The sequence below is a fragment of the Acanthochromis polyacanthus genome, chromosome 14 (assembly GCF_021347895.1).
Source record: "Acanthochromis polyacanthus isolate Apoly-LR-REF ecotype Palm Island chromosome 14, KAUST_Apoly_ChrSc, whole genome shotgun sequence".
Classification (NCBI taxonomy): domain Eukaryota; kingdom Metazoa; phylum Chordata; class Actinopteri; family Pomacentridae; genus Acanthochromis; species Acanthochromis polyacanthus.
Window position 1 is genome coordinate 20315042 of NC_067126.1, and position 15871 is coordinate 20330912.

General features: G+C 40.2%; 1 protein-coding gene across 1 annotated transcript; it reads right to left on the reverse strand.

Moving 5' to 3' along the window:
- Nucleotides 1-989: 989 nt before the first annotated feature.
- Nucleotides 990-15469, reverse strand: LOC110949678 (protein FAM171B-like). Its single transcript, XM_022191846.2, has 8 exons — nt 15133-15469; nt 9804-10037; nt 8937-9029; nt 8665-8823; nt 6982-7152; nt 4996-5112; nt 4443-4566; nt 990-4208 (listed from the first exon to the last, which is right to left on the reverse strand). Exons 1-8 carry the CDS (start codon nt 15314-15316, stop codon nt 3320-3322), a joined length of 1971 nt encoding a protein of 656 aa, XP_022047538.2. The 5' UTR covers nt 15317-15469; the 3' UTR covers nt 990-3319.
- Between the last annotated feature and the right edge of the window lie 402 nt (nt 15470-15871).

Sequence of the window (15871 nt, forward strand, 5' to 3'; positions counted from 1 at the left end):
ACTTTATCTTTTTAGCTTTCAATATTATGAAATTCAAAATTCTATATCAACATTTCTGTATGCGTATACAAGAAAACATGCTATTGCAGTGTGTATAACCAGATAAAGTAGAATTACCCGTGGAGGGTTTTTACAAGACAAACTTGGCACACAGCCTACCTGTACGGGCTTGTTGTACTCAGGTTGAAGAAAAACTGCAGGTTTAAAAATAGATCTAAAGATGAAGTACTAAAGTTTCCCGTATTTCAAACAGAAAGCAACAGTACTTCCTTATTACATCGTCTCACGGTAGGATGCAAAGAGCAGAGGCGATAAAACGTACTATACTTCCTCTTTGAGCTGACGTGATCTATGACACATCTGTGTATGTTTTATGCAAATCTCTCATGTAGCCTCAAGGAAACAGCAGGTTATTCAGAGCCATTACTTTAGCAAAAGTACCCACACTAACTCCTACTTAAAGTTAAAGTCCTGTAGTCAGAGAAATGCACTTAATGTAGTAAAAGTAAAGTTTTCATTCTCAGCATTCTGCTATCAGAGCTGGTTGAGGTGAAGGTAAACAACTATTAAACCTTTTACTAATGAATGAATGGTTGTTTTCCTAATGGATTAATTTCCTGCTATTTTCTCAATGAAGCGTTTTTTTTTGTTGCAGAAAAACTGCAAGAATCAGACCAACATTCCAAACCTTACAATGATTTTAAAATAAATTACATTTAGCAAAGTAATCAAAATGACAAGCAGCAAATCAGTCACACTCGAGAAGCTAGAACAATCAAAACGACTGTTGAAATAGTTTCTAATCAATCAGCTAACAAACTTATCACAGAGTCATTTCAGTTCTACATGTACATTTACTGTTAGGTGGTTTAAATTAAAACAAATGATCACTTTAGGAGCAAGTCATGTTTCATTTATACAACGCTTGGCAGGCTTTGTTGATTCAGATTTTGTATCAAGACGGAAAGAGGAAAAACGTGACTTTGAAAGCAGGTTCATGAACATATTTATATTCAGTATAAACAGGATCTGAAACTGTGGTTGACAGTAAACATTGAATGCTCATGCTTTCATTCAAAGAAAAAACATACGGGCAAATCTTCCGCAAGAGACTACGAAAAAAAGTCAGTGCAGGACATAATCAGACTGAACAGAACAGTCTGTTGACATAGAGATAGACATCATAGCAAGACTTCAGTGCATAAACCCCTCATTACCAAGGTGAATGTACATTTGAGAGTTGAGTCAGAGAGTACGCACAAAGAGACCAAGACGGGAACTATTGACCCCCACAGTCAGTGAACCAGTGGCTCTGTTGTTCTGTGGAGGGCATTTAACTAGTTTTGTTTGGATCCACTTGTCCCTTTAGAGCAGGGTTGTCAAATATACGGTCAAAACCGACCCACCAGAGGGTCCAGTTTTTGCAAGGTGTAAAAATGACAGAGAAGACATTAACTGCAAATTGTACATTTGTAAAACCGTAAATTTAAAATAATTTGTAGACCTTAAGTTGTTTTGATCAGAAAGTAAAATACTCTATTGTTCAGATGCCCATGACTGAATGTTCTGTGCCTTTGTAGACACACTGTGACCTGGAAGTTGTTATGCAAAGGTGCAAATGATAAATGGAGGCATAAGATTGATGAAACTAAACTTACTCTTCTTAGGAAATTTCAGGTTGTTCATAATGTTTTGTGAAATGGCAGCTTCTTAAATATGAGCATTTTTAAAATATATATTTTTTGCACTAAAACAAAGGGAAGAATTAGGAGTTGCCGTTACTGATAGTTTAGTACGGTATATTTTTACTAGTCCGGCCCATTTGAGCTCAAATTGGGCTGTATGTGGGCCCTGAAGTAAAATGAGACCCCGACTTTAGAGGGAATAATCACTGCAGATCAATGCAATGTTATTCCGAGTGATCAGCTTTATCCTAAGATGAAACATTTCTATCCTGAAGGAAGTGAATGACGATGCCCCTACTCAAAGGGAAGATTTCGGACTGACATGAGACAGACAGATGATATGTGGAACAGCGCTCCTCGTCATTATCACCAAAACCACCAGAAGAATGGTGTTCTATCAGTCCAGTAGAGCTGGACTTGAAGAATCAATGCTAAGTTGCATTTAAGCTGTTCAAGTGACATGTGACCCAACACCTTACTAAGATACTTTGTGCTGGTTGTTCTCTTTTAATTTATCACCCATCTCCAGCTGTCAAAAAATCTAGTGCAATATTTTCCTCTGAAATGTCATCTAGCAGGAACACAAAGTTGCATGAAAAGAGAATACTCAAGTAAAGTGCAAGTACCTCAGAGATGCACAGTAAATGTACAGTAAGCATACGTCTACTGTACCACAATGAATATCTATCACTGCTATCAGTAATTATCAATACTGTATCTGTGATGCAGATGAACAATCAACTCTGATTTGAACTGTTTCCCATTTGAGTCTGCAGCCTTAAAGTCTAGCTCATAGTAAAATGTGTTTGTTAACAAGTCAGAAGGAAAAAAAGGAAAAAAAAAAGAAAACAAATACTGAGTTGTGTTCTCAAATGTGGTTGAGGAAACACTCTGTCTTGAGTGGTCATTAGAGGAGTTTCTGAGCACAAGTCACTTGCTACCCACCACTGCAAATACCTCCTTTCACTGTAAAAAACATTGGACAGTTTTCCCCTGTATGTACATGATCATACAAATAATTAGATAATATAGTTTTACTGCATTAACACAGAAGCATAACAATGTGAAATTATTGCATAAACTGTCTCCCTTTTTTGTACTTGGAAGATAATAATAGTCTAATGTCAATATCACCATGTCCAGTGTTTAAATTAGAGACAATATACACCACAACATACACAAATAAATTAATTTTCTTAACAAAAAACATTCAGTCTTTACAAATTAGTCTTTGAGTGCACACAGCTGAAGACTGATCACTACTGTAGTATTAAAAAGTAAGGCTGTAAGCGGACAAATAGAACAAATATTCAAATGAAATCGACACTGTTTACAAGAAGTGAAACATTAAAAGGGAATGTATCAGAGATGAGAAAGACTAATAAAAGTGGGTGGTATATGAGACATTTTTAAAATGTAATGTTAAAACCACAGAAATGACCACCAACTCTGAACTTTTTTTAAAATGTGAAATTTTCTACATGCACAGTAGCTGCAATGTAGACTGAGGTTATTATGATGGCAGAGATGTGGTCATGTATACATCCTGGATTCAATATCCGATCAACAAGGTAAGTAAGTCACTCATCGATGCTGTTTATGAACAAACTCGGATGGCTTTAAGCAATTAGTTGTTACTCTGGAGGTGTAGGTTTACTGTGGGATGTGCTTTTGACAAAGGTAGCATTGCGCTCCAGAGTCACAGTCCTCCTACCAGATGTCTGGTTCAGTTCGCTCATGTCCACCCCTGAGTCCAGGCTGGTTTCCCGACTCTCAACCGGCCTCCGCCTCCTCTGCTGCTCTGACACATTGTAATGGATCTCAGCTGCAGGTTTGCCCTCCAGTGAGACAAACCAGGCCCGAGGAGGCTGAGGCGATGGGATTTTAGACAATGCTCCCAAGACATGCGCAGAGTGTCTGTTGTTACCGATTTTATTTAACGTTCCTGGCACGGACATCGACTCCGGGAGGTTGAAGGGACTTCTGGCTGTGGTGGCGGATGCTGCCGCCGGAGAACCCTTTAAACCTCCAAGCTGGTCCTCAGTCTCTGCTGCCGGGTTCTGGGTCTCAGAGGGACCTTTTGCCAGCGTCTGGGTGAAGCTGTCCTTATTCAGCGGCTCAGTGGCAGCACCGTTTGAGGCCCCTGTGCGGGGAAGAGTGGCCGACTTGCTCCACTGCTCCGGTTGTTCCTCCAAATGGAAGAATGCTGGAGCGTGAAGAATGGCTACGGGCTGGTTGTAGAAAAACAAATTGTCTGTCAGGGATGCTGCAACTCTGATTTGCTCTGAAGTCTTGTGTGAACCCGTCAGATCATTGAGGTCAGTGTTAAGCTCCAGTTCGTTACATTCCAGCGTAATGGCCACATTGGGGTTGGTTATTATGTTATTGGTGTCCGGTTCATCCCGTGGGTGGAAGACAATCCTGGACGATGCTTCAAATACTTCATCATCACATGTGGAGGTGGTTTGGTCTTTTTTCATCACTGGGAGGATCTTCTTTGCGTTTTTATCACTGGGTGCACTTCTACAGATGAGACAAAAAATTGACAAGACATTAATTTGGACAAATAATATGTCATAGTCATCATTGAGTACGTGATACTGAAAAGAGCATTTCTTTAAAGTGACAATCAATGAGGATTTGTCAACATAAAAGTTAAAAATTTATTTTGGGGTAAATATGGGAGAAAAGTTGGAACAATAGATCACTGTAACTTATTATATATATTAACTAGTATGAGATGAAAGCCTTCCTTACCTGCAATAACATATTAATCCAAGCAGAAGACAGATGACTATAACAAGCGTTCCTCCTACAAGAGCCATCAGGAAAAACGAATGGTGTAAGATGAAGTCAATGGGAACAGCCAGTCCAAAGAAACCTAAAAGATAGCAAGAGGAAAGGTGTTGAATAGAAAATGAAACATGTAAAGAAAATGACTCCATGTGAAAACCATCAGGCTGTACAGTGTACCTCATGTGTTTAACTTTTTTCGCCTGTTTCCACTGACCGAGGCAAATTTCACTGGATTATTAAAGTTATAGTACAAGCATTTCCCCTTATAGTCATTGATCTTTTTTCCATTGGTTTCCAAAGAGAGAACAAAATCAATTCTTACAGTCAGAACAACCCCAATATACAGGAAATTTAGAAAAGCAACTACAAAGTCAGAGCTGGTCCATCACTAGTCATTTCAATTTGATACATTTCATTGAAAAGCGTCGTGTGGCCATGTATCTGTTTGATAGGTAAAAGATGATCATACAGAAAAAATACCGAACATTTTAACATCACTACGGTAAACACTTGCCTCTGGTGGATGACAAAGGTGCAGCAATCCAGTAGCCGAGGTGAGGAGCTGTGAATGTCCAAGTGAGTTTTCCATCCACTGACGTCACCTTTCCTAGTCCCTTTCTCATAAATCCACCTCAGGAAAATAAACACATAGATAAAAATTGCTTGTCTTGCCCACAATTCTGTCAATTAAAAAAAAAAAAAGGTGAACATGGGTGACCAGAAAGCTCAACTGGTTGAGCAGTTGATCCATTAACCTAAATAGACCCAAAAACCCGGTGCAGCAGCCTGGGGTCAATTCCAGCTAACAGCCCTTTGCTTCAAACCATTCTACTACTACTACTTTCCTGTCAGTCTCTTGACTAACCTGTCTAATAAAGCCAACAAAATGCCGAAAAAAAAATAACTTTGAAAAAAAAGTCGAACGATTATATAAAAATATATTGTGTTTCAGTGCTTTGGTTTTTGATAAATGCTCGAACATTTAACTGTACTCACTCGGCTCATAATCACAAGAAGTGCCGACAGTTTAAGGAAGGGATTACTACAACTGCACTAACATGCAAGAAAAAATCATAAAAATGCACATGCAGGCAGGACTGGCTGTCAAAACAGAGAAGCTGGGACTACAACAAACAGAAAGACACCTTTACTCCACTATATCGATACCATCCACACAGCTGTTTCCATTCAGTTCAATTCTATTTTATTTATATAGCAGCAATTACAATTCAGATAGTCTCAAGATGCTTAACAGAACCGAAATGGCCTGAATCCCCAGAGCAAGCCCTAAGGTAATAGCGGCAAGAAAAACTCCTTTTTAACAGTCAGAAACCTTGTTTGTGGTTATATAATGATATATTAATGCTGAAACTCAAAAATTGGCATATTCCATCTTTAAAAAAAACATTGAGTATTTCCTATATTAGAGTTTAGATGTGTAGATCCAATATCACCAAAAATGAGGTTTTGGGAATTATAATTATGGCTTTTTTTTCCAAAAGGTGGTCAACAAACGGTAGTGACATATTTAATTAAAATACCAGTGCAAACAAAAATGAAATATGGGACAACCTGTACAAATAAACGCAATTACAATGACAGTGGAATAGATATGACATTATCAGCTTTTCCTAACTTTAATTCAACTATCATTTTACACTCTGCATTTTGTCCACAGTAAAGAACATATTCAGAAACATTGACAAAACTGTGCAGGCTCTTCTAATCTCTAATTTTATAGAAAGAAGTTAAATAATCCAAAATTCCTAATGGCTCAAAATCCTTGATGCACAAGACAGGTTTCAGCTTGGCTGCTGTCTGTAGTGGAAGCAATACCTGGTCTGCCTCAGCACTTTTCTAAGAATACTTAAGGGCCTCCCTGAATAAGCAGTCAAGAAGATTTAAAGTCAGTTGGACATCACAGTGGCACTAGGTTTGCCTGACTGAAGGGACTTAAATATTTGCTACAGTGTGTAATTAATGACTACAATTCAGAGATTATTAAATGGATTTTTAGTCATAGCTCTGCAAACACAAAAATCAGCTGATGATTGAAATAACAATGAAGTAAACAAAACAAAGGACGGCTGACCTTATCTCATCTGAACAGATAAGCTTCCAATGACACCAATAAAACACAGCAAGCGCTTTACATTCAAGTTAAAGTCTGCAGATATGACATCAAGTCACACATCTCTGGTGATTTGAAACTGCCTACTAATTATGTTATTAATGTAAGCTAAAAGCTGGATATAGTGCAAAGTGGTGTTATATAGTGATATAGTGTATGGTGTATAGGGTGTAAATAAATAGAAATGACTCACTAAATGATTAAATCAATGTTACTGTTCCACTTCTATCCGTCAGAAAGCTTCAGTCTTCATAATAATGCTATAAAACTAACTCAACAATAAACTAGTCCCATCTTTCCTGCTGTTAGGTTAATTATTTGTCAGAAAAGTGGGATGTTACTGTGCATGAAGTTATGTTGTCCACTCACCAGTGGTGCGGTTAAAAAACCAAGCAGGAACAACATTTGACGTCTGCAGTCCACAGCTGTCAGCGATACCGAGGCTGAGCTGGATGGGCCCACTCACATTTAACTCTGTGTCTCCTGAGAAGAGCTGCACACTGACAGCCGCCACCGGGCTTAACTCCACACTGACATAACCTACAACAAGAAAGAGAAGTATGTGGCCTGAGTAAAACCATCCATCCATCCTCTATACACCGCTTTATCCTCACGAGGGTCGCAGGGGGTGCTGGAGCCTATCCCAGCTGGCTTGGGCAAAGGCAGGGGACACCCTGGACAGGTCGCCGGTCTGTCACAGGGCTACATATACAGACAAACAATCACACTCACGTTCACACCTACGGGCAATTTAGAGTAACCAATTAACCTCAGCATGTTTTTGGACTATGGGAGGAAGCCGGAGTGCCCAGAGGAAACCCACGCATGCTCAGGGAGAACATGCAAACTCCATCCCAGGCCCACCCCAGGATTCAAACCAGGGATCTTCTTGCTGCAAGGCGAAAGTGCTAACCACTACGCCGCTGAGCAGCCCCCTGAGTAAAACCAGTTCAACCATTTTTAACAGTGTTGAGTGATGCTCAGATAATGTGTTCAAATACATCTGTTGCAGTCGGTCTGTGTAGAATTTAAAAGTGATCGTTGCAGATTTCAAATTATTCTGATAGCGCTATATTTAAAGTGTAAACAAGCAAAAATGAGTAAAGCCTATGAGCTGCACTTAGCTCATTCATTTGCATTGTGTCCACTTCAGTGTGTTTTGTTAACCATCAGATGGCACCAAAAGCACAATATTCAAATCCAACACCACTGCATGAACAACAAGAAAAGCACTCAGAGAGTGCACTACTCTGCCGAGGCTGCTCATTCGTATCATTTGCGGAAATCTTGAAAAAATTTGTGGCAGAAATCCTGGCACCATAGAATGTGACCATTTAATACAGGTGTACCCACAAACAAAATGACTTTGTGCTGAGCACAGCTGTGTGCTATGCGTGTGTACGTTTTGTATGGATGCCAAATTGCGTTCCCTCAATATGTAGCTGGTGGTGGTAATTGAGGGGACTCGGAAACACCCCCACAATTTAATCAATTGTTCCTTGTATGGTTTCTGATGTACAAGTCCCAGTAAGTCAGCAGTCAATTTGTAGTGGGATCACAATCATGTGATCAACAGCAGGCAGCTGACGTAGTATTCACTTGTTGTCAAAGTTAGAGTGACACCGTGCCACTATCCCGCAATGATACAAAAATCTGGATCCAGACTAAAATCCAGACTGCATCACTGCCAAAATCTTATCACTTGGTCCTTGTGTCATTTCTGACATTCCCTGAAAATTTCATCCAAATCTGTTTGTCTGTTTTTGAGTAATGTTGCAAGCGGACAGAGAGACAAACAGACGGAAAGACAAACATACGCCCATCGTCACATAACTCTACCATTCCTTGGCGGAGTCATAAAAATGACTGATGGCAAGAACCCAAGAATTAGGAACAGGAGTGGAGCAAACAATGAGGAAATATATATGCACATAGTGCTGTGAGGGGAAAAAAGCCAACCTGCTCAATATGTCAGAGCAGTACGATGATTTAAAACGACTGATTTTGCAAGCAGAAGTCAGCATCATGTCATAACAGCATAAACACATCTACCTGATTTACTGCTCACGATGCCCAGAGTGTTTAAGAAGCCATCCTGCTCTGATGTCAGTTTGAGAACAGTGAGGAAGGCTGTAACAGAGGTGATGTTGCTGCTGTGAGTCAGGTTCAGCAGACTCTTAGGAAACCTGACAGTGGGCTGGGCTGATGCATCTACAAATGGAAGAAAACATCAGAAATCTCTTTGACAATCAGAGAGATAAAGAGAGAGTGTGAGCAACAAAGAAAGAAAAACTAAAGTGTGACTTTAACAGTAGGTACGGTACCAGATGTTCTGCCAGTAATCAGGACCGAATCTTCAAAGAGCCAGATGTTCCCTTGATTCCGACCATGCAGTGTCATAGTCACAGACGAAAATACTACAGCAATTATGAAGGAGAAGAAGATAAAGATAGAAAATTAGTATTAGCAGTCCATGTTTGACTGTGGCTCCACTAGATGGCAGTGTTGTACTCTGTTTCCACAGCTCCAGTATTTCACCCTCCACAGACACAAGGGAAATTCACTCCTCTGGAAGGAGCTTATCTAACATTCACTACAACAATAGCTGAGGATTGAAGATCCACTTCAGTGCTGTCAGCGTACTCAGAAAGAAATGTATAGCACCGCAGACGGCAGATGAGCAGCAGAGACGCACACTCCAGATGTGGGTTAGAAAATCCCACATAGATTTTCTTGGGTGCAGAAACCGAATGAGGTGCCAAATGTAAGTAAGGTGGAGAAACATTTGGCCTGGAATCGACACTCTGAAAGTCTGAATGTGAATATCAGCATCTTCTGTGATGGCTTTATCACGACTCTGTTAGAAGTGTTGTGCGATTTGTCCTTCTCTACAGTGTGTGTGTGCAGATCTACTCACATAAACATGGGATAGTTACACAATGAGTTCTCATAGAATGAAATACTGTAATTAAGTGAGGCAAGGCCATGGAGCAGCAGGTTTTGTGAATAGACAACAAGAGAAACAACGCTTTGAAAATGAGGTTGAGCAATATCACCCCTCTATGGAAATAAATGTCATCCTAAGCTTAAAGAAAAATCTGAGTGTCCTTCTGATTTTCAAGATCATGAGAGCCATTGGCGAATACAAAAACTGTCCACATTAAGTCCACACACGCAAACAGTTGACTTACTTGGCGTTCGGTTGGTTTTACAAGGCAGCAGTGTACTAATGTAGCCGTCCTTGCTGGCCACAACTGTGAGCGGCAGCCCACTGTGGTAAGGTACATGAAGCAGGACAGCGCCGTCCTCTCCAGTAAGAGCACTGTAGGTCCTGGTGTAGTTGATGTAGACGTCGACTACAGCCCGACTCAGGTACTGACGGCTCAGCACGTCGTTCACCTGGACCTTCAGGTCAAAGGGAGAACCTGAGGAAAAAACAAACATTTCTTAGATGGCAGTAAGGTGAAGAAGAAAAATGAGATGTTTACAGGTGAGCATAGAAGTTTCTCAGATTCACACATAAAAAGACAAACTACACAACCGTTCAAAAGTTTGGGGTCACTCAGACAATTTCATGTTTTCCATGGAAACTCATACGTTTATTCATGTGCTAACATAACTGCACAAGGGTTTTCTAATCATCAGTTAGCCTTTCAAGACCATTAGCTAACACAATGTAGCATTAGAACACAGGAGTGATGGTTGCTGGCATCTGTATACCCTACGTAGATATTCCATTAAAAATCAGTCATTTCCAGTTAGAATAGTCATTTACCACATTAACAATGTCTGGACTACATTTCAGATTAATTTAATGTTATCTTCATTGAAAAAAACGTCGTTTTTAAAAAAATAAAGACATTTCTAAGTGACCCCAAACTTTTGAATGACATATATCTGTATATAACATGCAAAATGTGAATACTTTTCTGTGATAATTTAAACATCGTGGACCATAATTCCATCTCTAATCAAGCAGAAACAGGGAGATATTCCTTGTCACAGATAGAAATGTGCTTCCACTCTTTTATTTAATCCCGTACCTGTAGTCGAAATAGCCTTATATGTAGAAATATGATAATATGTAGCAAAATTGTGTAGCCTAATGCGGTCACACCACCATTATAAAATGATTTTCTTTCAAAAATAAGGACATTTCTGGATGACCCCACATTTTTGACCCGGATACTCTCAAGAACATGTAAAATTTAACGCTCCATTATTAATTGAATATAATCATTGGATTTCATTAAGGTATTGTAAGGTGTTCCTGCTATTTTGTCCAACCGTTTTTATGTGGTATGACCATGCGCTCTAATACATAAACAGCATGAAGGTGGTTGCAGTTACAATTAGCCTAGACGGGACCTTATTGACAACATGACAGGAAAACTAATTTGTAGAATCCCTCAAGAATATCACTCACTTAATTCCAGCAGATTGGAAATACAAGAACGCAAAGACATACGGTAAAACTGGGCAATTAGCACAGCAAAGTATGCCGTCAAGACTACATTGTGCTACATCAGCATGCAGATGGCTACATATTTCCAATAACATGATTCCCATGAGCGAGCTCCAATCATTACATGTTTTCAGAATCTCATTTAGGGCCAAACAAAGATAATGTGACACTGCACCCAATTAGCCACTTTCACGCTGAGCACCCAATAATAAGTTCAAGACAGCAAGATTTTAAATCAGAGAGTTAAAGTGCTGCATAACAATGGAAACCTGCTCGGTAATCCATCACAGCTAATCTGTATGAATTAGTGGAGGCCATGTTGAATGCACATCCCACCAAGAATCTGAGATCACAAGGTGCATTAAAGCTGCACTAATCAATATTTTTGTATCAGCAATGGATCAAAATATAATGTATAATGTAAAAGGTCATCGACAGTCTCTTGTAGCTCGTCGTTTTGATGTACATGCTGTTTTTAGCCACATCAGGGGTAGCAGAAAAAGCTATGACAAGCAAACTGAAAGCCGCCTGTCCATCAACAAGAATCACACAAAATTAGCTCCCCGCTGGTGAACTTTAATGAGCATTTAGCTGCTAAAGAGCAGGATTTTCCCACAGGAGAGATGTACTGCGGTTACATTAGTTAGGTGTCCTCAAGTGAATGCTAATGTTGAATATGGAAATGGCAAACTGTGTTTTGCATAACAATTTCATGAGGCAACAACGTGTCAGTGTTGTATTTACAGCTGAGTGGCCAAAAATCAATTAATGCGGCTTTGATTTGTGAAGTTCCAAACAACAGCAGTCGATGTTGTAATTTGTTTGACTCCGTCTCTCTGTGAAGGTTGCATACATAGAATGAGGTTAGAACACTCCTGCTGAAAAAAACAAGCATAATTGCACAGAGCAGCTGTGAAAATCTGAGCACAAGAGCCCGATAACAACCACTGATGAAGACACTGAACAATACTTCAAAGAAACTGCTCCAAAACCAAGAGGCTTATTGTTTGCAGCTGTGAAACTCTGCCAGCACTGGGCGGCACCAGGACATCCTTCTTCACCTACTGCCCTGTTATAAATACTGTCGACTGAACAGCACTGCTTCCAGCTAGAAAGTGAGTTCGGGGAGCTATAAATCTCAGCAGCTGGCTCATCATCAACTCTGTCGTTATTTTGTGCTTGGAGGCCATGAAAAGGTCCTTATTACACTTTTTATTTGTGGCTAAGTGCTGCAGTGGCGCTATAGCAGCAATCTCACCAGTCATAATGCCATAAGCATCTTTCTGTAATAGTGACAAAACGGCACTGACAGTAGCAGTGGCTGAAATTGCTGCTGCTCTGATGGCTCATAATCCTCCTGCTAAAAGATCTGCCAAAGGTTTACTGAAAACTCATGAAGCCCGGCTCACTGCTACCAGCTTTCACAATATTTCAGCAAGTGCCAAAGCCAGATAACCAGATCAGCCCATATCATTGCCCCTAACAATTCCCTTTGATCAGAGGCAGACACATGCCCGGACTGCTTCCATTTTCAGCCACAATGTGAAACAAGCATGTACATTCTGCTGTTTCAGTGCCAACCCGCTGAGATACTAACACCAGTGCAGATGGACATGAGGATGGTTGTTTTGGGAGAGGCAGCCTCCTCCTCCTCATGTGTGTTCTGTCTTAGTGGCCAAACATAACAGAAGGGGGGTCACTAAATCTGAAGTGGAGGTGTGTCGTGCCAGATTACTATAATCTCTCCATTTGGCAAACTGAACCACGCTACAAAGAGGTTTATGAAGTGGACTGAAATGGGCCGTCTGAGGCCGCAGAGTGGAGATGAGAAATAGATCCCATGTTGTGTGCGATGTGCCTTGAATACTGATATTATCAGGCACATAGTAGGGCTAGTGTTCTTTAAAAAGGATGCATTTCCACTTAGTTATCAAGCACGTGGCATCAAATTGGAAAGCTTCTTGCCTCACAAATGAAGAACACCAGAATGGCACGTTATAATCTTTTAAAACACGGCGTCTGTGTCTAAAAGCAACGACATCTGCTGCTGCTGACATATAAAGCAGTGGCAGCTTTACATCGTCATGATCTCACCGACAATCGCAGTGCCGAGGGAAGAACACAAACATGTTGACTGGTCAGTTTTGCGAGACCACCAGGCAGCACAGACAGATGGCCCAACAGGGACTTATCTGTTGTGACCCTCCCCTCCACCCTATGTGTGCTGGAATTAGGCCATACATTCCAGCGATGGAGGAAAAACACAAGCGCGGCCTTTGATATGTGGGCCAAACAGTCCTCAAGCACGAGTCAGCAATATCAAATTGAAGAGAGATTCGAGACAAAAGATGCTTTGGGTGGAGCTGGGAGGGGCTGATGTCCTATTAAAACCCCCAGGCCTGTTGTCAAATAATCTTCCCTGGAGCCAAATGATTAAGTCCCTGAATCTCGAGGTCTCCTCACAACAATGAAGACGTCAATCTCAGGGAGGAAGGGGTGACCATCTGTTTTGGGGTTTAACCCTCGTGTTGTCCTGCTGGTCAAAATAGACCCATTTTAAAGTTTGAAAATGTGGAAAAAAATATATAGTTTCACAGTGAAACTTCTGATGTCCACATTTTCAACATTTTTGGGAAATCTTTGAACATTTTTTGGTGGAAAAAAAGAAATGTTAAAAATGTTTCTTTAAGAACATTCACATATAGAAAATATTAGAAGTTTTACTTATAGATATGTAATCATTTTTGATATTTTTAGGATTTTTTGGAAGATTTTTACTCCTTTTTTTTTTTAAAATTTACCAGAATTTTCTTGCCAAATTTGGGGGATTTTTTTAAGTAAAACTTTAAGGGAAATCTGGAATTATTGGAATTTTCTTCCTGAAGGTTTTGCAAATTTTCAGAAATTTGGGGAATTTTTTAAAATAAAACTTTTAAGGGAAATCTCTGAGGAATTATTGAAATTTTCTTCCTGAAGGTTTTGCAAATTTTCAGAAATTTGGGGAATTTTTTGATGTTTTTCAGACAAGGAAACAATATTTTTTGGTGCCTGTAAATGAGGACAGCAGGCGGGTTAATCTGTATATCAAAGCTGTGTTTTGCTTTTGTCTTTTTTATTCAGTACAAATGGAAAGTGGGCAGTCTGACTGGGAACTGAAGGGACAGGGAGCCAGCAGGGGGGCGGGAGGGTGGTGCATAAGACACAACAGCATGCTTGAGCACATTTCTCAGAGTTGGGATCATGTGATGACGGGGATGGTAATGCACTCCTACATCAGCATGAATTAGTCATGAATTGGTTGATAAGTGAACGGGGTCACAAATCCCTCTTTGAGCTCCTCTCTGCTGCTCTGCTGTAAGCAAAAAGAGTGCCATGAGAAGTGCAGTCACGTCTGTGAGGACGGAGGAGGACAGGCCCACTCCACAGATGGAAGGAGAGCATGCTTTTCACTGAAATGTTACAAATTAAAATAGCCAGCAGGAGACAAACTGAACGAGTTTGAAAAGACCAATCAGTCTGCTTGTGTGTAAACAGATGATGTGCATGAAATGATACAGCAGAGTGAGTGATATTGAAGGCCTGCTTATTGAACACACGTTCTACACACATTTTTTGGCATCTTATTTGCTTTTCTGAAAATGTTGGCGAGCTCCAATGCTCTTTAAAATGTTAATAAATTGGCATAATATTGCAAATAATGTGCACACAAAATGACAAATTGCTGCATGTCTGTGGTGATGGAGTAAAAAGGAGCAGATGGAGAAAGCGTTACTCATGAGGCGACAGCAGCGAGCTCCCACTTCACTTATTACTCAGGAACAGATCAGTAGATTTGCGAGCAAATCCTCATACAGATGGTCTGCGCCACTGAGTAAGGACATCTCGGTGTACAATCTAAACAGTTCTTTGTGGTGGTTGATGGAGCAGAAATAAAAAAAAGAAAGAAATGCCGTAAGTATTAGGCTACCCTCGTGATTATTTCCGAAATATCAAGCGCACAGCTACAATATAATAACTGCTGACCGGTTAAAACTTTTACCCAAGTTTACACAAACCTGGCAGGGCTTGGAGCACTTGTTGTTGCTGGTGAAAGGGCTCTTGTTTCATGTGATCCTGCCTTGAAAAGTTCCCGTCATCGACATGCAGAAGGCGTCCCGCTGTCCCACTGAGCTCTCCAATCGTTTTCCCATTCGTGCGTAAAAGCAGCGCGCAAACCAGACAGACGCACAACAGAAGCATGACTTTGACAGAGAGTTGTTGATCGGTGTCTCGTTCTGCTCGTCACACGTCCACTTTCCATCTACAACTTGTCCATGCACAGAGATGTCCACTCCACCGCCATGCCAACTACTTTTCTGTCGGCCACTCTTCAAAGTGCGGAGCAAACTCCGCCCCTTTAAGCTGCTCCGTGAGGCCCACACAGCTGATCTATCTATCTATCTATCTATCTATCTATCTATCTATCTATCTATCTATCTATCTATCATTTCTTCAATCAATTAAAAATAGAAATGTAATGACGAAAAACTGCAAAATAAAACTAAAGCAATGTAGAAATACTGTTACATGTCAAAGTCCCTCATTAATAGCATAATTCAACAACAAAATGCAATTTTTTAAAAAAGTAATATAAATGTTGAAGTGCTCATTATCATAAGAATGACCCCTCTCAGAGCCTGCCTGGATTATAACTGCTGATGCATTCAAAGACTCCTTTTTAATAAATTGACTGTTAATGAGTTTGGGTGCTTAGTTTAGTTTCTTTGTGTTATATTTTTATATATTTTAATTCTT